Genomic DNA, 26562 nt, shown 5'->3' on the forward strand with positions numbered 1-26562 from the left:
GAACATTCAAGTTTCAATGATCATGGGCTGTGATGATTTCGTAAATCAGATGTGCATAAGAATTTCTCAAAAATCAAACCAATTTAGCACGCACAGCTTCACTTCTTTATAGAAAGAAATACATGTACCCTATAGTCATCCAACTTTTCAATGGTGAAATCATAAAATCTGAAGAGCATCATAATTCTTTCTGCTAAAAAGAAAGACTAGTTACTCCTAGAGAGTATCTTAAGATTTTCTGTCGCAAACTACATCATATATACACCAAAAAGTAATTCTCTTGAACGGCTATATGATCACTGTCATTTAAACTCATGGTAAAAGAGTATAACAGAGCCCAGAGATGGAGTCACGATGGTCAATAGAGAGCCCAGCGCCATGAGGAACCATGTCACCGAGCACCATACGGGCACAAAGTCCTCTTTGTTCTTGATATTGTTGACGCCTATACGGCATGGGATAAAGATTTCACTGCGCCATTAATGGTGGGTAGAGCCAGGCATGCAAAAATATTACAGCGGAACTAGCAAGAAAGGTGATGATGTATGGTAGTAACATGTATAGCAACAAGCAATGCTGCAATTCGCAGACTGAATTCTACTAAACTGAACTGGGAGGTAAAAGAAAAAAGAAAACAAGAACATTTTCCCTTGTTAATTGAAACAACAAAAAATCTATAAAAAAATATCTATACAATTGATTCCAATCAACCTGATCTCTGCAAATCAAAACAATAGTAATGGCCCTTGATGTATATTTGATCACAAGATTGCCAAGTGCTGACCGGAAACAGAGTGACAAGCGAGTGTACAGGCCAATCTTATTGCCTGTCCAAAATTCCTTCCTACCACTACCACAGCCAAAGCTAAACTACAAGTTCACAACTAGCAAAAAAATACTTGCATCTGTTGATACTGTCAGCGTACAGGGAAAAAGAAATAAAGTAAAGCATGTACTGATGTACTGGCTCTCAAGGCGCATTTCTCTAGCTAGAGTTTCGCCTCGATGAAGCTGAAAAAGAATAGCAGATGGTATCAATGATCTCCTTCACATCCTCAGACGATCAGAATTTGTCATGTTCATAACTCGCTTTATTGGGTATCTCGATTTATTAGTGTGCATAAATTAAGAAATACCTGAACTAAAATGAGTTAGGACTTTAGAAGGCAACCGTATAAGTATAACCAGAAGAACATTACGTTCAGGGAACATCAATCACTTCGAACAGACTGAAGGACAGGCAACAATGATAAGTTCACCAGACACAATGATCCCTCTCTTGAATTAAGAAGCCAAAAAAGTTCCTTTTAGATTGCTTGCCTTGACATCACAGGGAAAAAAAGAGAGAAGGTAGAATGGTATCAAACCCCCCTGCAAGTTAAAGCGCCTGTGCACAGAAAATGACGATGTAAATGCAAGGATTGGGAGGTCAGGACGAGAACGGGAGAGAAGAGATGCCATTTGCCCATATTCCATATAAAACCAAAAATGCATCGTCTTTCAATTTGGGGGTATCTGAAATTCCAAAAAAGATTGCCTTGTTATCAACAAAGAGAAAAATTTCAACGGTTTAGCATGACTCGCAGGAACAAATACATACAGGAAAAAAAATATCCTGGAAGATCTCTATGAAGCACCAATGAGATCAATGATGAGTTGTAGAAACAGGACTTTAAGATGAGAAAACTGATGTTAATGTCTTCTCGTGACAGACCCCTGGGAAAATATCCTTTTATAACCGAATTTTTTATATAAAAAAATGACACAATTTGTCAAAAATTTTGGAAGGATGATATAGATTGAAAATCATATTTGATAAATAGAATAGTTTGGACACGACTGTGTATATAAATATCAATTTTATACATAATTATTATTTCAGTAACGGTTATTTAATCCTGTTTCGAAAAGCATGTTGCAAATTAATTAATCTTAATAAAAACTAACTTAAAATTTTATGAACATCTAATAAAAAAAAATTCAAAATTCAATGGCGAAAACATAATGAAAATCTAATAATCCCAAGATAAGATTCAACATCTAATTATAAAGGGAAAAAAAAGATAAAGTTATGTAACAAGAAAAAAAATGAATAGAAATAATAGGTTACTGAGACATACTGGAAATCTTTTTTTTGACATGTTCGATATAATTAAAAAATCTTAATGGAATAATTATTATTATATTTTAAGAGATTAGTAAATGAAGTTGTGATTAATCCTAAATTAACAGTGAATAAAATCTTTTTCCAATTACGATATCGTTTGGTGGTCCTAAATTAACTGGGAATAAAACTTATAACCAATTACGATATTATCTAGTGGTTTTTTAATGTGTGTTTAGAATTGTCTAATTATGATTTTTCTAAAGGTATCGAATATGTTAAAAACTAAGCTATGATATATTTGTAATGACCCATTCTTTATTTTTTTTCTTTACTATTTCTCTTTCATGTCAAATTAGCTTCTCTCTCAAGCCATTAAATTTTAAATCTCATCTCTTCTTGATATTTGAATATTTATAAAATAAATTTTAGGTTAATTTTTGTAAGTGTTAATTGATTTGTAGGCGATATGAATTTTGAAACAATTGTGTTTATATTTGCTATTTTTTTATTACATGTGTTATTTTCCCAAATTTTTTATTAATCCATGTAAGAATGACAAGAGACCCTAAATATAACCCTGCAAATTAAATGCAAAATCTGGCCATACCCAATTTACGGGAATGAAAACAGGCCCAATTTGGCAGCTGAACTGCATCTCTGTTCTGAAATACCAACAGGTGAGATAACTAGAGGTTCCATGGAGTTTCTCCTCCTTCCACCACCTCACAATTCTCAAAACCAATACTTCTTACCACAGCTAATGCCTTCTAAGGAAATTGAACCATGGCTGACCCATCAGAAAGCACTAATTATCCATTCGCCCGCTGTCAAACTGCTTCAGATGCACCAGCAACTTCAGCTCTAGTTGGTATAGGATCGACCATGGATTCAAACAGCTGTGGTGTAACGACGACAGGCTTATTTTGCTATCTGCGTAGCAGAAAAATCTTCTTTTGTGCTGATGGGACCTGTTCTAATGGAATCTGTGCAACTAAATCTCTTCTGGCTACCATGGCTCCATCTGATACGTGAATGATTTCTTCCAAATTCTTCCAAGAGTCAATGCTCTCTATAGTTGCTTCGACTGCAACATCCCCTCAGTAATAAACCAAGATACACATTATGGTTGCAAATAAAGCATGTTCAATAACCAAAATTTAATATTTTTACCATTCGATTGGAAAAAAATGACGTCTTTGCTTTCAAAATAAAATTCCAGCATGGCCATTTTGTTCCTAGAGTCGTGTTTCCAATGCCATTCTGTACTAGAGCTGATATAAATTTGTGCTTTGAAGAATTCCTGTACATGGAAAGATTCCAGAAACGAATGTCAGTGTGAAAAGTAGCTGACATGTCATACATCCATATTCCAGTTTAACGAAGAAAAATTCATTATTTCACCATCATAACGTAAGTTTCTTCCGAATAGCAACTTCGCAAAATTGAAATCTGAGATATGTCTGCAGATCCATTTCTAAAGTGATGCTTTCAATACCTTTTATAAGATGAATATCATATGCCAGGCTTAATGAATATCGCATGCTAAGCTTGCTGGTGCTTTAGGATTTTTTACGGGAATGGGCTTTAAGAGCTCTGACCCAAAAACCATTTTCATGGTGGGTTTGAGCTCAGCCTACCCAAGCCCACCTCTCTAGAGGTTTGGGTTTGGGTTCGGTTTAACCCTTGAAACCCACCAACTCAAGCCCATGAGAGCTTGAGGGTAGGTTTAGGTCCCTGAACCTGTTTTGCTTTTTTGGGCTCAGTTTGGCTTGCATGAACTCACCACCCAATTGGTTTGAGTTCGAGTTAGCTCTTAGCAAACCCACTAACCTGATTCCACAAGAGCTCAAGCAAGCTAGATTCCTAAACCCAAATTCACTCTATCCTAGTGGGTATGGGTTAGGTGTTTTTTAGTCCATCTTGTTAGTGGTGTGAGCTAGGGTGAGGTCTTGAGGAATCTAATTTTTTTTTTATTCTCATAAATTTAACGTTGAGTCAATTAGTGTTTATCAGCTTCATATTATCATTATTAAGGTTGCAAACATGGCATGTTCATACCATCTAAATATCTCATTTTACAGCTAACAATTATTTCGAATAATTATATCTAAAATTAAATTACATATTTTTTTTTTGCATGTTTACCCATATAAATTCACGTGATTTATGGATGTATAAAGATCCAATAATTAATATGTATGTCTCTAATCTCATCAACTCATTAACAAATACACAAAAGTTTGGATTCTTTTTTTCAATGTCAAATAATCTCTTATATTTCTGTAAATATATGTAATATATCCTCAAAGACTTAGAGCGTGTTTGACAGTGTGGTTGCGGGTGCTTTTCAAATAACTTTTCGTGCCAAAATGCATGCCAACGATGTTTTTTCATTTTTTAAAAATTATTTTTGACATCAGCACATCAAAACGATCCAAAACGTACAAACCATATTAAATTTTAGCAAAAAAAAAAACAAAAAATTTTCAAATTTTTTGAGAACGCGGCCGCAGCCGCGTTCCCAAACGGTCCCTTATTTCCTCTTGTGGTAGTACCAACTTGAGTCTTACCTAATCAACATCTTAAAACGTATTATTCAAATCATTTAATTTAACCAAACTCTGGATCCTGAAGTTTTTAAATTTATCAATCAAATCAGATTGTATTTGATAATTATAAGTCGTGAATATCTATTTTAACATTAAAATCACATGATTAAATCAATCTACTTTGAGGTTCTAATAAGTAGTTTGTTCATTAAAAAAAAACATCATGTTCACCACTAATCTTCATGCACATAATAAGTAAAACGTAGATGTTAATATTTTTTCAAAATTGAAAATATACAAATTGTTGGGAAAAAAAAATGGAAGTTGTTGTCCTGGGCCTGGACATATATATGCAGGAGACAACCTTTTTATATGTCGTACCAAAAATATACTAAAAAAAAACATATAAACGGTCTAAATGGGCGATTCACTCAGGAGCAGCGAAGGAAGCAGAGAGCTCTGCTGTTGACTTAATAATACAGTAGAGTAGTGGGCTTCCACTTTACGGGGTCACGCTACAGCAAAAGGTAAGGGTATCTCTCGTAATTAAATGCAAATGCAAAAGAAATTAGCTCACAATGATGCTTATTAAACCTGATATGCCTTGATACTCTCACTCAAGAGATTTGTAATTCAGTATTGGATTTTAATTTTAATTAAAAAATACCAACCTTATTAAATTAAATTAATTAAATGAATTAACCCTTCTCAAACTCAGTTAGATAACTAATAAAAAATTAAAAACTTAAAATAACATTATTCAGACAAAAAATAATCAAATTGGGTTAACACAATAGCCTATAAATTATCCATTAATTTAATAATTTTAAGATCTTAAATTAAATTTAATAACTTTAATTACTAGATATAAAACCCCTAAAATAATCAAAAAATAAAAATAATTAAGTTGGTTTAACCTAGATCACATCTATAACTTTAACTATTAATATAGTATTTGAGTTTATAATACCGATTATTTTTTAAAGTAATGTTTATTTAAAAATAATTTTGTTAAGTTTATTTTAATATCAAAACATCAAAACAATTTAAAATTATAAAAAAATTAAATTAAAATAATAAATAAATAAATTCAGAAACGCTTTTTATACAGGAAAACAAACATCCTATCCTAAGGGTAAAACCCAGAACAGAATTAGAAAGGAAAACAAAGCCAAAAATTTCGAAATCGAAAATTTGGGGAATTATTTCCCACCAAAAGAAGCCGCCCCTTGGGTTTTTGCACATTCAAATTCCTATCTTCCTTATTAAATTTATTATAATCCTCAACACCAAACGCTAGCCACTCATTTTCATTCAATCTCTACAGTCCCCTCTCCTCTCCTCTCCTCTCCAGATTCAAAGCTCCTCAGGTCTCTCTCTCTCTAACTCTCTGATTTTTTTTTCTTTTTCTTTAAATTGAAATTTTGGGTCTTCCATATTTTCTTTACTCTACTCCTTTACGTTCAAATTCTTTTGAATTCTCTTAAGATCTAAGAGTATTTTTACTGGATTTTGCTTAGATATTCCAAATTCCAAATTTCTCGTTTTCCCTAAAAAGTCCAGCCCAGATCTCTTTCTTTCTCTCTCTCAACTACAAATCTCTGTCAGTTGCTCTCATTTCTGGGGGTTTCCTATATCTTTACTCTGATTCTGCTAATAATTTCGAACTATGTTTTGCTAACAGCCTCTTAGAGGCACAGCCTTTTACAAATTTTCTTCTGCGCTGTATTTTTTTGTGCCTTTTGTTTTATTTGTTAACTATTATCAATCTGAGAATTTGAATTTTTTAAAAGAAAAGGTGAAAGATGGCTGGGAAAGGAGGAAAAGGGCTTCTGGCAACGAAAACAACTGCAGCGGCTAACAAGGACAAAGATAAGGACAAGGACAAGAAGAGGCCCGTCTCTCGCTCTTCTCGTGCTGGCATTCAGGTAACATATATGCCCAATCAAATGAATTTTCATGCGTTCATTTATCATCGCTAATTTGACTGATTCTAGCAGTAAATCAAATGTCATTTCTTTGATAGTTTTCATTACATGTTACAGCTTGTTTGGGATTGTCATGTCTTGCAAAAACTGTCTTAGAATTGCCAGTAGTTGTTATTTTCTTCCTGGTTTTGTACGAAAACAGCTGTGATTTTAAGGAAGTGGGTCTTCTTCTTCTTAAATAGAATCCCAATTTTAGGCACATGAAATTACAAGCACACATTTTGAAGAAAATAATTAGGTGTTAACGAAATGAAGCGTGTAATTTTAAAGATCCTTAAGCTTGCCAGTGTGTGTTAATGTAGGTTTTAGTATCTGACTTGAGCTAATCAGAAGAATGGTAGTCCATCTTGTTTTAAAATTTATTTGAAGTACTTTTGTTTTGGGTAGAAAGAATAGATATGGTCATCACTTTAGTTTATAGGGTAAGATTTTGGTTATAGTACTGCATAAATTCTGTTTACGAAGGTTTTTTTTCTATCACAGTGGCATTTGATCAAGACTGTTATGATTTATTGACGATGTTTGGACTCATTTGACATGATTTTCTTATGTCTATGATGGATGGGTGTAGTTTCCTGTGGGTCGTATCCACCGGCATCTAAAGCAAAGGATCTCAGCTCACGGGCGAGTTGGGGCCACCGCTGCTGTCTACTTGGCTTCAATCCTTGAATATCTGACTGCAGAGGTTCTTGAGCTTGCTGGAAATGCTAGCAAGGATCTGAAAGTGAAAAGAATCACACCAAGGCATCTTCAGCTGGCCATTAGAGGAGATGAGGAGCTGGATACCCTCATCAAGGGAACCATTGCTGGTGGTGGTGTCATCCCTCACATTCACAAGTCTCTCATCAACAAAACCACCAAAGAATAAAGTTTTTGGCATCTGATTTCAAGTTGCTTTCAGCTGGACAATCATGTGTTTAATTTGGTGACTGTATCTGGGTTTAGGTTTAGGTTAAGGTTAAGGTAGACTTGTTTGGTATTAATGTTGTGCTTGCGTTTGTGTAGGACATCTTGGTTAAGTACATATCGTTTGACTTCTAGGTTTGTCCTCTAGAACTAGTTCCTTCGTTTAGAATAGGAATGTTGTTTGTTGGATCCGTACCTTAAATTTCTTAGCATCCTCTTGACTTTCTTTCGAAGTTTCTGTGCTTCTAAATGCTGTGTTTTATAATCATGCTACTAAAAACTGAAAGGTGATGAAGGTAAATTGCTTTTTAACTTATCATGAATAGAAAGAAGTATTCTGTGATGGGTTAGCCTCTTTCTGGCATGAAGATTATGCCAGTTGTTGGTCTGTTGCATCCCAGTTAAACACTCCAGGCAATTCACTACTTGCCAGGAACAAGATTTTCACGGTTGCGATTTAGATCCGTTGAGTTCCAAGTTTTTGAGGTGAAGGGTCAAGGTCGTTAAACAATGCATTTTGAACTAGCATCCGTGAATAATTTATAAAATCGATTAGAAAGGTTGGATTGATTTTACAAATTGTGTAGTATTATTTAAGGAAAACATGCAACTGGTTGTCCTCATATCACCCTGTAGCATACTGTTATTAAAAATGTAAATCAGATAGCCTATCCTGCAATAGAAGTTTCCTCTCTTTCCACAAGAAAGGCGAGTTAAACAAGGATCAAATCGAAAAGAAGCATAATATTGGAACTGTTGCAAGCACATTCCTGTAGTGGTATAACGGTACCCTCTAGGTCCTTCTGCTGGGAACTTAAATCCTAAGGCTTATTCATGAATCTGGTTTGCCTAGCCTACAACCGCAAGTGTCAGATGTGATTTGTAATGTGGATTGGGAGTGGCCTTCAGCTGTATCTGACGAGATGGGTGCAATTCAATATGCAATTTGTGGTACTATTGTCCGATGTGCAGAGAACGATGATCACGTTTCTTGGCAAGCTCATCTAAAAGGCGCTTTAATTGCAGAGAGGTTTTTGGATTATTACAGAGAAGGGAACACGGTAGATTGGTTCGATTTAATCCAGGGTCCTATGCATGTGCCCAGGTATAGTTTTTGAGAAGGCCAACCACTAAGACGAGACAGGTTAAAATAGGCAGGGTTATTGATGCCTCTTGTGCGGCATGCAACCAAAAAATGACGAGGACAGAGATCGCATGTTCTTCACTTGCCCGGCCGTGGAGGATGGATGAGAGATTAGTTTGCAAAACATTTTGGGTCAATGAAGTCGGGCATGCTAAACAATTTCTGCCGAAGAAGAGCTTGATGTCAGTTGTGTTGAGGCTGACCTTATGGCAGGAAAGTAGCCAAAGGACTCGTGCTGCTAGCGAGCAGAGTTTTGACAAAAATTCAATGTAAGAAAAAGGGGTTAGCAAATTATTTTACTTAAATAACAGGTATTAAACAATAATTACTCTTACAAATGATCATTCTTCCTGGGGCAACATATTTCCACAGCTTCATATGGGCTCGCTTGCGATAGGTTACCCATGAGCTTTAACAGCCCAACACACCTAGACTCTCTCCGTCTTTTTCACATGAGAGTGGCTCGAACAGGCTCCTTCAAAATACACTTAAGCATGAAACACATGAACTGACTTTTTGACGAGGTTTACGGAAAATCCCACTGAGATAAGATTCTTTCTGAGATTGATTGATGGACTGAAAGTTGAGAAGACTGAACTTGGACAGGTTAGGCAAACGTTGATGTAGGAGAAATAAATTCTTAAAAGAGTGCTGTGTGTTAATGAGTGTTGTGTGCTTGCTTATAGAATTTAAAGAAAATGATTGAAGTGAGAAATATATCTGGTAACATCAGAGGGAAGATGGCAAGGTTGAAGATGATTCATCTCGAGATCATATAGCTTTAAACGTTTATCTGGTGTCCAAACAAAGGTAATACTTATTAATATACTTGAAAACTATAATCTTGAACTACATGGAAACAGGTGCCAGAAATGATAACATGTATATGCGAAAGCTGTTTAAATTATGAATTTCACGAGCTGTGTACTATTGACGATGACTATAGAAGTGACCTCAGAGAGATACGTGCCTTCATTTAATACATGTATATCTTGTCATGGTTCTAAGCGAGTAGATCAAATTTGACACAAGTGGAATGTACTCGAAGGTGAACAGTGGGTGTAGTATATGCTGTGTGGTTCCATCTTGACTTTTTGAGAGATCATGGCTAGCCTTCTACCCAAAGTTTAACGATGGGTGCCGTGAGTCTATTGGTTTAACAAGGACTTCTTGGAAGTTGAGCCATCTTTCTTGGATCCAATATAGAAATGGATCCCATGGTGTGTCTAGACGCGGAAAAGGTGGCTCGTGTTTAAGTCTTGAATGATTATAGAGCTTTGAATTTGTATGTCTCGATCGTGAAACTTGTGCTGTATGTCATGTAACATGTGATCAAGATGTAAATTCAGGGTCATCACCTCCTTACACAATTTTTAGATGGAAACCAATCACTTTTGGACGAGCAAGAAAATCTTGAGGCTCAAAGAGTGACGAAAAATACTGATTTTAGTAGCATAAATTGATCAATGATCAACATGATGCTTTAAAATTATCTTTAATAGTCTACAATATCGATCACCTCCATTCATCTCGAAATTTGGAGGAATACATCATGCTAGCAGCCCCCAATGTTGTCATGCAATAGCGAGAACTGACTTCATCAGAAAAAACTACTTTGTGGCTACTAAAAGAGGCATGGCAGCTCAGGAAAGTTGTGTTTTCCAGGAAAACAACATTCTGATTCTGAAAATGATCAGGGATCCATAACCTATATACGCCTTAATGACTCACAGTTTCGTTTGTTCATGTATTGTCTGTATAATTTTTAGATTTTTGAGATGACTGATTTGGAAATCTTCTTTTCTAAGTTTATCATTATAAAAATGCTTGACAAACTGTTGATGAACAAGCATATATATATTTGTACCATCAGCAGCCTCCTCCATAACCAGTTATTCGATCTTTATCCAATCTTGGTCTGTGGAGGTTGGTATATTAATTTATGTTATTCTACACTCTGGTGGGATCCAAATCCAAATCCAAATACATGATCGTGCCCTCTTACATCCTCAATCGTCAGTTGATAGTGAGATGGTCTCGATTAAGCTAGACATCAAATAAATATTAAATGGTGGCTCAGCGGTGGAGCCTGACACAAAATTTAATTTGGAGGGGCTAATTAACTTACTATAATCTTGCACGGTATAATGTTAATAACGCATAAAAAAGGAGTCCCAAGTCCTAACTCAGTGTCTAACCAAAATCAGCACTCATGCTTGTCCCACGGGCAGGAGCTCTCACATTCTTAACATGAACCAAAATAACAGACACCGGCTTGCATTTCTTTCTGAAATCTCTGTACTTTTTTTTAAAAAGAGGTTTTTTAAGCTACCGTGCAATACTTGCTCACGGGATTCTCATGTTCGTTTTCCACTCACCACGAATTTCTTTCTGAAATGGTCATAATAAACCACAGGTTTCAAAGAGATCCAAACATCTCTGGCTCTGGTCTAAAGTTTTATGAACCTAGTCCAATGAGGTACGTACTCGATTTACCTTAAGAAAAAATAAAAGCATAATTTGCAACTTCCCAATGAAAGATTCTTTGGATTGTGTTTTGTTTGATCCATGATGTCTTGATGTGATGCAAGTTGAATGAAAGACAGGGTGCTTCCACAAGAACCTACGCTGATCACTCAATAAGCTGACGATAATCAATGCACCGAGTAAACGTCCACTTGTACTTACCATTAGTACTATATATATATATATATATGCTAATGTGAACAAGAAATGCAATAGCACAAATTAAGGTTGCAAGATTCCAAAAAACCTGAAACAAAAACTACAGGATCTTCTTAACTAGGAGTTTTGTTTAAAATGGTATCTACGTATGCTCTCTTTGTTGTCATACACTCCACTTCTGCCAAAAACTAGATCCGAAGATACAATACAAAGTCTAGGCCCTTTAACCTCTCTTTCTCTTTCTGATCAACCAGAGAAATGGAAGCAGGGATTCTTTGGCAAACTAGAAGTCCTACTCCATCCCTGCCGCGACAGCCGCGTGGTTGTAAGATCAAGTATCACTCTCCTGCTATTCTTGCAGTTCTTACAAGAGCACCGGATAATAACATGACTGGAGTAACAGAGAAAAGGAAAGCTTCAAATCGGACAGACAAGTTAGCAGGACTTACGGAAAAGACTATCTATAATGATAGCTGGTTTGCCGAGCTAGCGATAAACTATCTATCACAGCAATTTCAAGATGCAACAGGTTTAGTTAATTTCTAATATTGATTATTCATGGGCTTTTCTTCATTTCCTTTTCGAGGACAGAAAATCAGACCATGAAAACATGTGCAGGGTTAAGAAACAGCAAGAGAGGTTATGAGAGCTTGGCGCAGACAGCTACAGATACATGGCAGAAATTCAGTCCAATTCAACAACACGGGCTTGTGCTTCAATCTCTTAATCGAGCCATCCCCAGACTGATCTTGAACATGGCAAGTTCGATATTTTCCTTCCTGGTTTTACCTTTGTGTAAGAGTAATAATTATTCTGGTTTTCATGCACACATACTATAGAGAAATGCATGGAAACTCCTAGGCCTTCCAAATTCTCATCTTTATTAATTTCTTTGAGAACAAGTTGAATAGAGTGAATTATAGTGGAACCATGTGCCAAAACAAAGCATTCTGACTGGATTTTTTTAGCTGTTACACATGTATTATGATCCATCCTTCTCATCTTCTTTACATAATTTATCAAAAGAAGATAACATTTCCTCTAATTCCTTCAATCCCTCATGTAGAATTGATTCGGAATTGTTTGAGACAGACAAGACGGTTTGTTTGGAGAGAACAAATTAAAAGCAAAAAATATTTTTAGATTATATGGAACTCTTAAATAATTTTTCTACTAATCTATGTCATGTGAGGTGTAATTCCTAAATTCTTCATATCATGCTCCAATATTATAATGAATCAGCGTTGATGTTTCGATTTGTGGCAGATAAAGATAATGCTACCAGAGTCCACGTTTAAAAGAGAGTACTTTGCGGCCTTCACAACCTTGTTCTTTGCTTGGCTAGTAGGACCCAGCGAGGTAAGGAATTTTTTGTTTTTAATGTTGTGGCTTGTTTTTTAAAATGTATTTTATTTATAAATATATTGAAATGATGTATTTTTTTATTTTTTAAAATTTATATTTAACATAAGCACTTTAGAACACTATGAAAATATTAAAAAAATTAATTAAAAATAAAAAATAAGAAAATTTTATTTTAAAAAAAAACACTTTTAAGATATAAAAACAAACATGATTTGTTGCTTTTACATGTGCTTTAACATTACTCCAAAAATTAAAGCTTTCAATTTGTTTTCTGAACTATAGTTGTGGGCATGCTTGCTTTGTTTGTTTGTTTGTTTGTTTGTTTTTTTTTTTTTTTTTTTTTATCATCTGAAACCCGAGGGGTGTGATCTGGGAGGTTAAGGGGCCTAGGATCCTTTGCCTTGGGGAAAAACCATGCCAGTAGTAAGGATAACTTTAAATAGAAATATGTTTAGTAAAAATCACTCAAAGCAAATTTTTTAAATAAGGAATATAGTGCAAGTTATAATTTATAAGTTAAAAATTAAAAATTGTGAAAGGACTTATAATTGTGTCCATAGCACCACCCTTATCGTGTAACAAGAAATACTCGTTCAAATAATTGATTAATCAAATTTTAAAGTAATTAGTTCTAGATTGTTTTAATTAATCAAACTTCAGCAACCCAATATTTAAAATCGTAATTAGTAAATAAAAAATTATTTTTTAAAATAACTAGTCTGATTATATGTTCAACATCATCTGAGCTTCCTAAAACAAAAATATATTGAATATGTTGTCAAAATCGTAAACGTAAAGGTCGGGCTATTCATTCAATATTCACATTTCCATTTAAATTCATCTATACTGAATCTGTTTACTCATATTTGTTCTCCCTTGTGCTGGGTTTGATATTTTTCTTTGACCCAAAGTTCCTCTCAATAGCTAGCTCTACGTTAGGTCACGACAATCATTGATGTCCACAATTATGGGAACATTTTGTAGATTAATCACTCAATAAAGCACAAGCACACACCCCCACAAAGCATTTTGCGAATTAATATATTTCTATTAAACTGTGATCATACCCTAACGAGAGTTATTTCATGGATTTTACAAAACAAGGTGCGGGAATCTGAGTTCAACGGAAAAAAGGAAAAGAATGTAGTCCACATAAAAAAGTGCAGGTAAAATAACTTCCCTGCAATTCCAAATTAATTATTATAACCTAAGGGGGTCCCACTATCCCATACATGTCACCAGCCTAAGACACTTTACTTGGCAAATCAATCTGCTCCAATAAGTTTGATGCTTCAAGGCTCTCTCCTTCTCCATTTCCATCATGACCATCATAATGGCAATAATCATCATCATTTTCAAATCATCATTAAAGTTTTTATTGCACTTGGTATCTTAGCCATCAATCCTACACCTTGCAGGTTTTTAGAGGAGACAAACTGTGTTGGGATGTGTACCAATCTGTGCAAGATTCCGAGTCAAACATTTATCAAGCACTCCCTTGGAATGCCAGTTGACATGGTTCCTAGTAAGTATTCTCATTCAGCAACTATATGCATGGCCACACAGGCATAAGAACCAAATCACTGTATGTGGCACAATCATAAGAGACGGCATTTGAGGGCAAAAAGAAAGAAAGGACAAACACAGAACACTACTGCATAAGAAATCAATACTCAAATTTTGTTTTGCACTGCAAAGGGCGTATAATGTGCAGAACATTGGAATAGAAAGTTGCCAATAGAACAACGATTTTTCCATTTTCCTCTCATGGCAATTGAAAAGGAACAAAATACAAAGGGATATACTTCAAGGAGTAATAGTAACTGCACTAGAGAATGTGGAAGCCATGCTCATCATGTCAATGGAGGGCCCCAAGGGGGGCCCAAGCATAACCACTAAGGGTGCAAAACTGCAAGTAAACCCATCCAATCTAAGGTGTGAATTTCAGCATATAGAAGAATACTGCTAATATATCAAGTCAAAATTACCTGAATTAGTGAACATTAATTAAAAATATATGATTCCATGATTGGTGCCACCAAGTCGTCCAAATTCAATACAATCCGCTAATTTTCACCTGTTTCCCATGAAACCAATCATGATCCTTAACCTGCTCCCATATATCATGACAACAAGCACCTAAGTTGAACGTTAGTCACATTCCCACGTGCCAATCATTAGCTGAGTGCAGGGCCACCACTGTTAAAATTTTGCAATCAACACACGATGATTTAAATGAAGGGGATCTGTCTACTGCAGCTAAGTTACTAATGGTTTGCTGTCTGATTTTGTAGATTTTGATGATATGAGCTGTGAGATGATATTTGGTCAGGAGCCTCCGGCAATAACTGAAGATCCAGCATTCAAACAGCCATGCTATAAACTATGTAATAATTCAAGTCACCCTCACATAAGCACATGCTCGTGCATCCTTAATTCCACCATATGTTTTGGCTTAATGAACAAAACAAGCACATCCAATCTGGCAGCAGATTGGCCATATGTGGATCAGAAGAACTTTTGAGTGTTCTAAAAGGCAGTCTACTAATTGAGAACAATAATATCAAAGTTTAGAAAATAAAAAAGGAAAGTCGTTTCACACTCACACAATCCTTGTGTATTTTGCAGGTAAAGCAAACCGAAAGCACATTATGAAATGCTCAAGTTAACATGAAGACGCAAGGAAGGAGGAGTTCGTTTTACAATATGAACCTTTTATCCTGACAACTAATTGAGAGATATTTCTTTCATACTGTATACAATTCAGAAGTTCATGACCACTTGTACTAAGTCACAATATTGTAATGATTTTTTACTTATTCAATATACCACTGAAGAAATGAGAGACAACTTGTTCAGCACTGGTAAAGAAACGGTAATATTGTATCGACTGTAGTTTTGCTCTGTTTCTTCAAGAATTTTCATGCAGTCCTTGGAGGTATATAATTGTTGGCCTATAACTAGGGTGATTTAGATTTCACAGTGCTATGGCAGTAAATACAAAAATATGATGATTAACCATACATTGAACTACGCAAATGTGTAACTTACCTTATTGAAAAGGTCTGATAAATTTCTTTTTTTTTTGGCCAATTTATGATAGATGTCACAGGGCTCAAGAACTCAAACCCAGCATGGCTTTGGGTAGAAATGATACTCTACTAGTCAGGACTCCAAGATAATTCCAAAGTTTTTTTTCCTTTTTTGGAGATCAGTAATGGATGCCAGTCATAAATGGAACTTGCTGCTATAACAAGCAACTCAGATGTTGTGGTGTCAATGGGGAAGGAATATTTGTGGATTTGGATGAAACTCACTAATAATGGTCACACATATCTGAGACAAGAATGTTTAAAAAATTGAAGAGCTGGTAGCAAATCATGATTACCTCTAATATAAATGCTTGCATCATATACTAAACATGAAGGGTCATTCAAAATCAAAGAGGCTATTAGCATCAACTCTCTTTTCGCACCCTTCATTCAGATGAAACCATCATGTTGGGCACCATTTAAATGAAGCCAAACACCAAGGCCACAGTTTTGATTAGACAGATCCTCAACAGATTGATAAAATGTTAAAACATTGTTCCTCCCCTCTAAATAGAATTACCACCACGCTGATTTCATCACAACATTTGGTGAGGCTTGGACTAGGTGCTAAACCCCTACTTTCTTAATCATGCTCATAGCAAAGCCAATTAACCTTTTATTATGAAAAGTGCTTTGACCAAGGATTTATTGTAGGGTTTAGAATCAGCAGGGTGGACCAAGATTGTTTCCCACCTTTTATGCTCTGTCAAATGATCAAACTAAAGATTTTTCTGCTGTCTTTTCTGTCTTGTTGAGAGAGTGACTGACTACTGCCACCCATTATAAAAAATTTAGCTGAAAGTGGATACCCTTCATAATAATCTCTTTGCAAGTGTTCAAATATGAGACTCAGTGGAGAGACAGGGTACACCTGGGGCCAACCTTGAAAGAGGTATCATTTCATTCTACAAAGACTGTGTTTGGATCTAAACATTAGGCACAATGGAAAATGCGTAGAGAAGCATCACAAATTTAAAAGGATAAGAAGGACGAATACCTGGGCGATGTTGGCAATAGAAAGAATTTCATCACCATGCCTATTCTGCCAAAACTTCACCACCATGGACAGAGGTTTTATGTCACCTCGATATCTTATCAACCTAAACAAAGCTGCCAAAAACTAAACGAACCTAAGAATCCATAAAATGCCAAAAACTAAAAGAAACTAAGAATCCATAAAATTGAAGTAAAGAACACAAGTCTAATATTTTCTTCTACTTCAGACATTGGTGGAGCAGGATTTCCACCTTCAACATCCAATCCACAAACAAAAGGGGTCCTAAACAGTGAGTTCCACAGTGTTGCACAACATAATTGCACTCAATTATAGCTAATTGCTTACATCTGTATCTACTAGGCATAATTAATTGATTCATTTCAAGTCTTTGGAGTGTGATTATGGAGTAAAAGCATCAGAAACTGATGCCAAATATCATTCAAAACAGCATAATTTTCAACCCATGAAATCGTGAAAAGAAAATTCAGTTTCAGTAAATAATCTTAACGCTGAGCTACATCAGTAATCAAAGGCCAAGCCAAGCTAACGATAATAATCACAAAAAGGATTAAAAAAACTGACAATCAACCAAAAAAATATACAAGAAAACGAGAAGGTACCATTCATTGCAGCACGAATGAGCAAAGAGAGCTCAAATGAAGGAACTTGGAGATCCGATTTTGAGATTTGTAGCAAAAACCGTTACTGAATGACCATCGTTGTACAAGATTCTTAAGTAGAATCGGCACTGTGATTTCCTTGGATCAGCGTATCATGTCATGTGCCTTCATTGATCTGTTCAGTTCCAATTTCCAAACAAACAGGCTCTGGCTGGAGAGAAATTGTCATCGCTCTTTTAGATAGGGCTTCTAATCGTGGGCTTGCGTTGGCCCGATTATATTGCTTGAGCGAGGGGCTTCGTATGGGCTTAGTAAATGGGTTGGGGTTTTGGGCTAATGGTTAAATGCCTAATAGAAAATTTAATAAAAAAATAATGTTTTTTAAAGTATTTTTTATTTAAAAATATATTAAAATAATATTTTTTATTTTTAAAGATTTATTTTTAATATTAGCATATCAAAATAATACAGAAACAATAAAAAAAATTAATTTGAAACAAATTTTTTTATACTTTTTCAAAAACACGTTCAACCACAAAAATAAACATCACCTTATAAGTTTCAGTGCTTCTATTACTTAAATTTATCAACGTTTAAGGTACTAGACAAAAGTAGATTTCTACACTGCACCTACCCCAACCCATATAATTAAGTTAGCAAGAACTCCGAGGAATGTAGCTCAACTGGTCATGCTATGAGTTTATTTCCTAGATGTCACTAGTTTGAGTGTCATAAACTTCAGAGCCACTAGAGGTTTATATAGTCATTAACTTCAAGATCTTGGTGGATTAGTAAAAATACACGTAAGCTGACCCAAATACCTACAATTAAAAAAAATAGCAGGAAAAAAAAAACCACATGGGTGAGTAAAAAAAATCTCCAGTACAAAATGGGAAAAACACCGTTTACTGTGATTCTTGGCACGAGGGATGGGAAGATAAGGGTTGTAAGCAAGGATTGTCGTTTGTGAAAGAGCACTTGCTAGCTACTAAAGCAGGACATCATTCTCATTTATTACGAGAATAATGTTTGTCTGTAGCTCTAAGAAAAAATCAGTGTGCTGACACAGTTCAAGAGTAGAGTAAATTGCAAGTTGTAAAAGAGATAGCGATATAAATAAATAAATAAATAAAAGTGTGACAGAATATATCTGTCCATTTTTTTTCCCCAATAAAGACCGTCTGCAAACAAGAGATGATACGCATCCATCGTTGATCAAAGAAAAACGTTAGCTGCCATTCATCACATCCTGAGTGCCGGGGCCATTGTTTGCCCTTTGGTTAAAACCTCCAGTGCCCTAAAGTATCCAATCATATTTGAACTCCACGTATATATATCCTTGAGCTTTAGCTTGGCAAATAATACTCCGGCAATGCCCAGTGAGATTGTCATGTGCAGAGGCCCCATAGAGGTGACAACGAAAGCCAGTCACTGTACGGATTAAGCCAAGATGGAAGACTTCTTTTGCAGTCTTAAGTTCATGAAACTAATCAACTGCGTGCTACCCCAGAACACATGTACCTCTCAAATTAACGTCAAGTCCATAGCAGTCGCATGTGCACATGCCGGTGCACCACTAGCATCTTTCAACGTATAAATGGATAAGCTTGTGCACAATTTGGATGACAGGGACCCCAATTTTCCCATGTTTAGAGATTCACGGTCGTAGCTTCTTCTTGCCATCGCAGATTTCTACTTAGAAGCGGCGGAATATAGGAAAAGTGGAAAAAAAAATGAAGCCCCTGGTTACGTAGGAATACCCGTTAATATCTGCGAGTGAGAGGAGAAATTGGTCTGGACACATAACGAAGAGGGACCGGCTACTGGGACATATGGGCCACCAGGCCTGTAATGGAAAAGTGATATGGAAGAAGGGATCAAGGCCCACAACTAAAGAGGGCAGCGTGTTGAGGTGCCTATCGCTTTATAACCCCACACTGCTTTTGTATCTTTGCTTTCATCGACTGGACAACAAGTCTACACATTACTGGCATTTTGGAGGGGGGGGGGGGGGAAATGTAATAAAAAGCAAAAATATACGATAAAAAGAAGGTTTGACATGTTGATTCCTTCGCGCTCAGTTTCGGGGGAGTTTAAAAATGTAATAGCAATTATTTTTTAAATACATCAAAATAATATATATTTTTATTTTTTATAATTTATTTTTTACATTAACATATTAAAATAATAATAAAAAAATATAAAAATAATTTCAAAAACAATATTGTATTTTAACCGAGGTGTGCTTTGACGGCAACCCCAAACAGAAGTGACAAATTACTATTGAAAGTAAATGATGATATCATTGGAATTTTCTAATCTGCAAGATGGTCTTGGAAATGCAATGCATTTAATGTAGGCATGCCTTGTCCTTATAGTTGGTGGGGATAAATGTGGATGAATTAGCCCCAACCGTTCAAGATATGCTTGGCTGCTCTTGTCGTCCGTCTGGGGCTTTGGCTAAATGACCTTGGTTCGTTTTAAAATTCCGTGTACACTTATCAGACTGGTAAAACTCTACAAGGTATGCATCAACAACGGCTACGTGTTTGTTTTTTCAGATAGTTTTTATAATTGTAATTTAAAAAAATAATTTTTTTTAAAAAATATAATTAGCTGTGATTAGGTGGATTTAAATATATATTTAGTAAAAATTATAGTTGAAATTTATATGTAGTAACAAAACATGTATAAAATATTTGGTAGTTGTATTGGAAGTATGGTTACGATTGTTTTTCAAAGTGTTTTTTACTTGAAAATACATTAAAATAATATATATTTTTTATTTTTTAAAAATTATTTTTGATATTAGCGTATCAAAATTATCTGAAAATACTAAAAAATATTAATTTGAAACGAAGAAAGAAATAAAATAAAATTCAAATTTTTTCAAAAACGTTTTTGAAATACAAAAACAAATAGGATTTTAGGAATTTTTACAAAACTCGGTTAAAATAAATGTAAAAATTACTGCATAAAAACCACCTTTTAAATTTAATTTTTTAATAAACCCCACAGTATAAAATACAGTTTGGTTTATCGAACAAATTACTATGTTTGTTTTATCAAAAATACAAAAACTAACAAAAAAACAAACACAGCCTAAATCGTTTGGCATCAAATGGTTATACTTAGAGGTGTTATGACTGGTTTGAATAATGTACCAACCACAAACCATTTCATTTAATCACAGCAGGAAGCTAAGCGACCGAACAAGCCCTACAGAAGGACCCAAGAAACCCATGATTTGGTTAGATTGGTGTGAGTGTTCAAGCGCGAACTATAGCGAGCAGTAACCATGAATTTCTGAGGGCCAAGCTCCATGGACTAAGGACTGATTAATTGCCGGGAAGATGAGAGACGAGAACAGGTTTTTCTGGAACTTTGAAAAACATTAAAAATCAGCACATGGCATGCTTATGATGTGGGAGGAGAAGTAATCGTGTCTAAGAAACCTAGGTGCCTTTTATTTAGTTAATGCATTAGCCATTAAGCAGCTTTCTATCGGTACTTTTGAAGACAAGCTTTAAATTCTCTCTGCCTATGGTATTATATAACCGGGGCCAAAGGGTCCCCAGGTCATAATCTATCCTACTCGAGTTCTTCTTGTAATATTTTTCAGCACAAAAGGATTGTTCTTGGGACCTTATGATAAATAGAGCAACTTTGCTTCTGTAAGTTAAAAGCAATACAGATTCGTATCCATTCCAGCAATTACGAGTGTCAACCAAGTTCTTTAAGATTGCAAACAAGCAAATAATGGAAGCGCGCGGTTAAATCTCCTGCAGCTCCGGCAAGTAAAATGTGAAGAAACAGGAAATCATAGCCAGCTCCAAGCAAAGATTTGGAAAACTTTAGTTAACCAACCCGTCAAACCAAATCTAAATTGACAGCACTTCCACTAGTCAGCTCATGGATTACCCTGGACGGTTTGCCACAGCTCATCATTTGTCACTCCAAGCCCTTGCCCATGCTACTTGCTGGTCAGTGAGATTTTTGGGCAGTCCCTTATCTTCTGCATCTTGCATTAAGAAGGAAAAGGTGCAAGTAAAGAGTGAGGCAGTTATGAGTTACTCCTCCAGTTTCAGTAACAATTACCTGTTGTAGGAGGGATACTGTCCATTTTCCCTCTCCTGTATAAATCCATTTCCCCAACCAACTAGAACTTGCGTTTCCGAGGATTCTCATTACATCATATGAACATTCGTGATCCAAAGAAGGGACTATCTAATAGTCAAAACACTTGTAACTCTCTTAAAAATTTGAGCTCACGGTGGTCGGTGGACGTTATAAATATGATGACCACCAACCAACACCCTCTAGCGCCAGTCGTCATTGAAATGAACACTTCTGACCATAATTTCAGAGCAGCAGGTGGAATGATTATTCATTGCTTATTAGAGAAGACTTGTGTACTTAACTATGCTTTAGTGGTAAAATAATTGCGCTTTTTAACTTGCCGACATTTTAAAATACCAAACATAATGCGTGCTTGAGAGCTTACCCACACCAAATTTAACATTTTCATTCGTAGCTCGCCCCCCAATTCTCTTTACAAATTGCAAAACTGAACGTTAGATTTCCCTGGTTTTCTGGTGAATTAAACTAAAAATTCCGTCCCAAATCGTTAAATCCCCCCCTTCCCTCCCAAACCAAAGAAGGAAAAAAAGAAACCAAGGCCAGTTTATTTTTTTTTTTGTTCTTCAATTTTAGAATAACAATTTCCTTCTAGGCACGGGGACTACTTGATTGCCCTTCCGGCAAAAGGCAGCGAGATCTCGGATGGTTTCGCCAATTAAATCCTTGAATATCAGCCTCTCGATATCTAAAACAGCTTCAGACATCTCAATTGGGCAGTCTCCCCATCCAGTAATAGTATCACCTGCGAGGTCCTTTCTAAGCATACCACAGATCACCTCAACCAAGTCATCCGATGCGTCTCTCTCCCTAATTCTTTGAAACTCTGACCAAACTTGTTGCAACGAAATCTGTCCTCCCTTCCAAGGAGGCAAATGTCTCTTTCGATTCAGAATTTCCGTGATTGTATCAAAAACAAGCTTTCTTTGCAGTGCTGACACTGGGGAAGTGTCCTTTCCTTTGAGATGCCGCTGCCTCTCTAGAAACTGGAATATATCTGAGTCTTCGGGCAAATAATTTGAAGCTCGGAGGATATCAGAAATGTACATAAAGTCCCAGTCGTCTGAATTTGACTCGGCGTGAGAGATTGCTGTGCTCCACATATCATCCTCTAGTTCTGCCAATTGATCGAAAAAATCAAAAGTGTCACAAGACATCGATGTCCAGAGTCACGATAAATTAACAGAATAACATCATTATTCACAGGCAGCACTGTTCCCATTAAAATGTTCCTCTACTTTTAACACAAGGTAAACAGTGTCCATATCAGTACGGACCATGATAGCAACAAAGTCTTAATAGAACTGACAGAGAGAGCAACTGGTCATAACAATAAGGAAATCCACATCCACAAACACCCACTGTGCTAGCTCTCTATAATAGGAAGGCAGGGCACTGTGTTTAACAGTGGGCCATTATTAAAAGTAACCAAGACAAGCATGAAGCATTCTAATTTCTCATGGAAGTCCTGAACGGACATCTGCCAGTCACCTCCCGGAAGCATATTCTTTTCGAAGTAGAGAGAAAGAAGGGTACGGGGTTTGGGGATATATTTTTTTCTTTCTTATTCCAGTAATTTTGCAGCAGGAGTACCTCTTCGACACTTAATTTGGCAGCATATTACACGTCACAGTTACTGAGTTACTCTGGCATTCAACACTCTTCAATAAGGACTGTCCAAGATACGCAGTCGTTTTCTCGAATCCGATGATCATCATCACTTTTAACTTTAAGTTCTCCCATCTTTCCACGTGATTACACAACCGGTGCGTGTTACATTTTGCAAGCTCCTACGTCGTTTTTACATGAACTAACCGGTCCCATCATTTGGTTTTAGGTTGCTACCCGTAACAATAATATAGCATAACTTACCATGTTATCAAACAGTAGCTAAGCCACCAATTAAACCAACCCACGTCATCTATTAATTCGATATCCAGATTTTAGGCATCAGCCACTGACATGGCAACTTTTTAATGGATCTTACTTGACTGCTGCACTGTAGGAGGGGCAGAGGACTGCTACGCTAACTACAAGCAGGCCTAGATCTACTGGCCTAAATTCCAGGCCTAAAGTAAGGAATCAGAAACTACGTCACCAATCTAGCTTTTGAAGCTTCCTCTAAACTTTTTTACCAAGCAAGCAAAAATTAGAACAAAATGCGACAGAGACAGGGAGTCCCCTTACCTTTAAAATCAACGCACCGTTTCATTACAGGTGAGGGAGAAGATTCCTCCTTGTAAAACGAGGAATCAAGCACTGATACTGGACTAGGTTGCAACTCGTTTGCAGTTATCTCTGCTATGCTATGAAGCAGCTTATCACACCTCTCCAAGAGATTTCTTCCTTCGTTATAATCCTCTAATTTCAACCTCTGCAACTGCAAATTCTTAATGTTATTAAATTTAGTACAAATTAATCAACAAATTAAATTAAATCAATCCCTTAATTATTTAAAAAAAAATACTGAAAATTCACCTCTATATCTGCGTGAGAAGAGGTGCTGAGACTACTCTCAGAGACAGTGGATAATTCATCCTCAGCAGGGACCGCCACTTTATCATCCTTGTGATAAATCTCAACCGTTGGTTTTCTTCTTGGTGATCGATTTGTCGTCTTCGAACTAATTTTAGGAGACTGAACCGGAGACTCTCTTCTCTGCTCCAATGAATCATTACTAACTCTCCTCTGCGTTTCAACACTCATAGGTCTCCTTCTATTGGGACTTCTACCACCATTCTCATTTGCCATTGGCGAACTCGTATTCTTACCTCTGACTTGGCCTCTCACATTCCTTTCAATCTCCAGTCGCTCGCGCCTGGGGCTCAAACCAGGCAATGTCTCAGCGGAGTAGTATGAATCTCGACGAACACCATGTCTTTGTCTATAACTTGAAGGAGGCGAATTGCTGATGATTCTTCCATCTGGCCGGTTCATTGAAGCTGGTGATTTTGCTGGCTTCATTAGAATTACTGGAGTTTCTTCGTAAACGAAGTTTCTTTGATTAGTTTGATTTGTTGGCTTCTTGGAATGCAAAAGACCTTTGAGTTGGAGAGCTTCGAGGATATGCTTAAGGGTTTCAAGATCTTTCGATGGTTCATCAATTCCTCTCATTTTCAGCCTCTTCTCAATCTCACCGCATATAGAAATAGTCTGTTTTGGCTCGGGAAAGAAATCAGCTGAATCGAAGAAGCTTTTTCTCTGTCCAACGCCTTTGTTTTGAGCTCTAGCTGGTTCAGCTCTCAAGTTCCGCACCGCATTGTACGCTTTTGGATCTACTGCTCTGCCATTTGGATTCAGATTCTTACCTCCTTTTCTTGAAACACTGGTTTGTGTGTTTTGCTGCAGCGTTTGCTTCAACTGAAAATTGACTCCATCAATGAATCGATACTGAAACAGATCTCTGGAGGCTCTAGACTCAGAAGCAGATCTTCTGAGTTCAGGTTTGTTAACATGTTCAGAAGGATCCGGACTCGAATCCTGCAATGGCTCCAGCCCCATAAGCCTCGCAATCACACTTGGCGATCGGCGTTGTTTGTCATTATCGTCCGTTCGCTCTTCGTTGCACCGATTGACTGACAAGATTGCAGCGTTTGTACGAATTTCTCTCGGCTTAAGGCTTCCTTTTGCATCAAATGTTGCTCTACTATCAAGAGACAGTCTTGGAGCTTCTTTGCAGAATTTCCAAGATGATTTAGTGCCTTGTTTTAATTCCAGAACAGGAAGAGGAGGAAGCGATTTTGATTGAATCTCAACCGATAATAGAGACTGCGGTGCTGCCGGTGAACTGAGCTCCGTCGCCGGAGATTGCTTAAACCTGTCCGGAGAAGGCATTGATCTTGTTTGCTGCGGTTTCTCCAATTCCCTTGGCATAGCTGGTGATCCAATTGACTTCTCTGGCTCCGGGGTTGAATCAACACCCTGAAAATTCCAACAAATAATTACACACTAAAATTAAAAACTAAACAGAGACATGTCAACAGAACAGAGAGTGAAGATTGAAAAGGATTATTAAAGCTTACCGTAGATAAAGGGAGACGTTTTGTGGCATAGAGGCGCTTTCCGGTGATAATCTGCTGACGATCAAAGATCTGTAGGAAGCCCGCCATGCAACCCATCTGCTTCTCCATATTTTGCTCTTGTACCATTCCCATCGTTTTGTTTTTCCCTTCTTCGTATATTGACTCACTTTCTCGTTAACTCTACAGTCTCTTCTTCCTCAAGAAAACATTTCACTCTCCAGACTTCATCTCTCTCTCTATTTCCCGTGTGTATTTCTCTCTGAGACTGCGCCTATATCATCGTCTCCCGCTTTTCTGGTCTTTAAAAGGGTGGGTAAAGTTAAAAGGAAGGGCAAGACAAAATGACAAGATTTACCCTTTATTTACTAGAAAGGCCATATTGGTTTTTAGCCGTTTGTGCCTTATCATGAAATGGCACTTGGGTCCTCGAATAAGAACGGGGCTTGAAATAGGCGTTTTCAATTCTTGGCAATGCAACTCAGCATGTAATTGTTTTTTAAAAGGTTTTTTTATATAAATATATTAAATTTAAAATTTATTAAAATTTATTTTTAATATTAAACTTATTTAAAATTATAAAAAAAAATATTTTTTAAATATTTTTTAAAATAAAACAAATATATTCATACTCGAGGTGCCCTGCTTCATGGTTAATTTGATGGTTTGGCTTATAGATGATGTTTTATTTTCAAAAAAACCCAAGTTAAAATTGATTTTGTTGGTTTTTGTTAGCTTAACATATCCATTCATAACTTAACCGGTCCAATTAATTGGTATCATTTAAAAAAAAAAGTGTTTTACTTTTTATTAAAATAAAAATATTAAAACATGCCTTTTGAATTAATTTAAGTTAGGATGGGTAATGAATTTGAGCGGGATTAGCATTTTTTTTTCCCACTTGTATCGCGCAAGACCAGCAATAAGCTGGTCAGCTTCCGTCGGCCATGTAC

General features: G+C 36.3%; 3 protein-coding genes and 2 long non-coding RNA genes across 8 annotated transcripts; 2 read left to right on the plus strand and 3 right to left on the minus strand.

Annotated features, from left to right (window-relative positions):
• Positions 1–536: 536 nt before the first annotated feature.
• LOC133694411 (uncharacterized) lies at positions 537–1707 on the minus strand. The gene is made up of 2 exons (XR_009842283.1): positions 1601–1707; positions 537–1515 (listed from the first exon to the last, which is right to left on the minus strand). It is a non-coding gene; the product is annotated as an uncharacterized LOC133694411 (long non-coding RNA).
• A 4143-nt stretch (positions 1708–5850) lies between these two features.
• On the plus strand, positions 5851–7783 carry LOC133695376 (histone H2A variant 1-like). Of its 2 annotated transcripts, none has more exons than XM_062117339.1 (3): positions 5851–6026; positions 6450–6584; positions 7216–7783. In XM_062117339.1, the coding sequence occupies exons 2-3, from the start codon at positions 6462–6464 to the stop codon at positions 7510–7512; spliced, it is 420 nt and encodes a 139-aa protein (XP_061973323.1). In that variant the 5' UTR covers positions 5851–6026; positions 6450–6461; the 3' UTR covers positions 7513–7783. The 2 variants fall into 2 exon arrangements, with proteins under 2 accessions (XP_061973323.1, XP_061973322.1); XM_062117338.1 differs by having other exon boundaries at positions 5858–6026; positions 6455–6584.
• Positions 7784–11442: 3659 nt separating this feature from the next.
• LOC133693312 (beta-carotene isomerase D27, chloroplastic-like) lies at positions 11443–15594 on the plus strand. Of its 2 annotated transcripts, XR_009842108.1 has the most exons (6): positions 11443–11908; positions 11998–12137; positions 12646–12738; positions 13849–13910; positions 14163–15131; positions 15373–15594. XR_009842108.1 is itself a non-coding variant. In XM_062114501.1 (5 exons), exons 1-5 carry the CDS (start codon positions 11638–11640, stop codon positions 14314–14316), a joined length of 720 nt encoding a protein of 239 aa, XP_061970485.1. In that variant the 5' UTR covers positions 11443–11637; the 3' UTR covers positions 14317–15594. The 2 variants fall into 2 exon arrangements, 1 of the variants encoding a protein (XP_061970485.1); XM_062114501.1 differs by having other exon boundaries at positions 14163–15594.
• Positions 14397–17688, minus strand: LOC133693313 (uncharacterized). The gene is made up of 3 exons (XR_009842109.1): positions 17454–17688; positions 14733–16946; positions 14397–14653 (listed from the first exon to the last, which is right to left on the minus strand). It is a non-coding gene; the product is annotated as an uncharacterized LOC133693313 (long non-coding RNA).
• A 4265-nt stretch (positions 17689–21953) lies between these two features.
• LOC133694968 (protein LONGIFOLIA 1-like) lies at positions 21954–25919 on the minus strand. Of its 2 annotated transcripts, none has more exons than XM_062116679.1 (4): positions 25613–25919; positions 24069–25511; positions 23778–23964; positions 21954–22707 (listed from the first exon to the last, which is right to left on the minus strand). In XM_062116679.1, the coding sequence occupies exons 1-4, from the start codon at positions 25742–25744 to the stop codon at positions 22163–22165; spliced, it is 2307 nt and encodes a 768-aa protein (XP_061972663.1). In that variant the 5' UTR covers positions 25745–25919; the 3' UTR covers positions 21954–22162. The 2 variants fall into 2 exon arrangements, with proteins under 2 accessions (XP_061972663.1, XP_061972661.1); XM_062116677.1 differs by having other exon boundaries at positions 23778–23970; positions 25613–25917.
• Between the last annotated feature and the right edge of the window lie 643 nt (positions 25920–26562).

The sequence above is a fragment of the Populus nigra genome, chromosome 5 (assembly GCF_951802175.1).
Source record: "Populus nigra chromosome 5, ddPopNigr1.1, whole genome shotgun sequence".
NCBI lineage: Eukaryota > Viridiplantae > Streptophyta > Magnoliopsida > Malpighiales > Salicaceae > Populus > Populus nigra.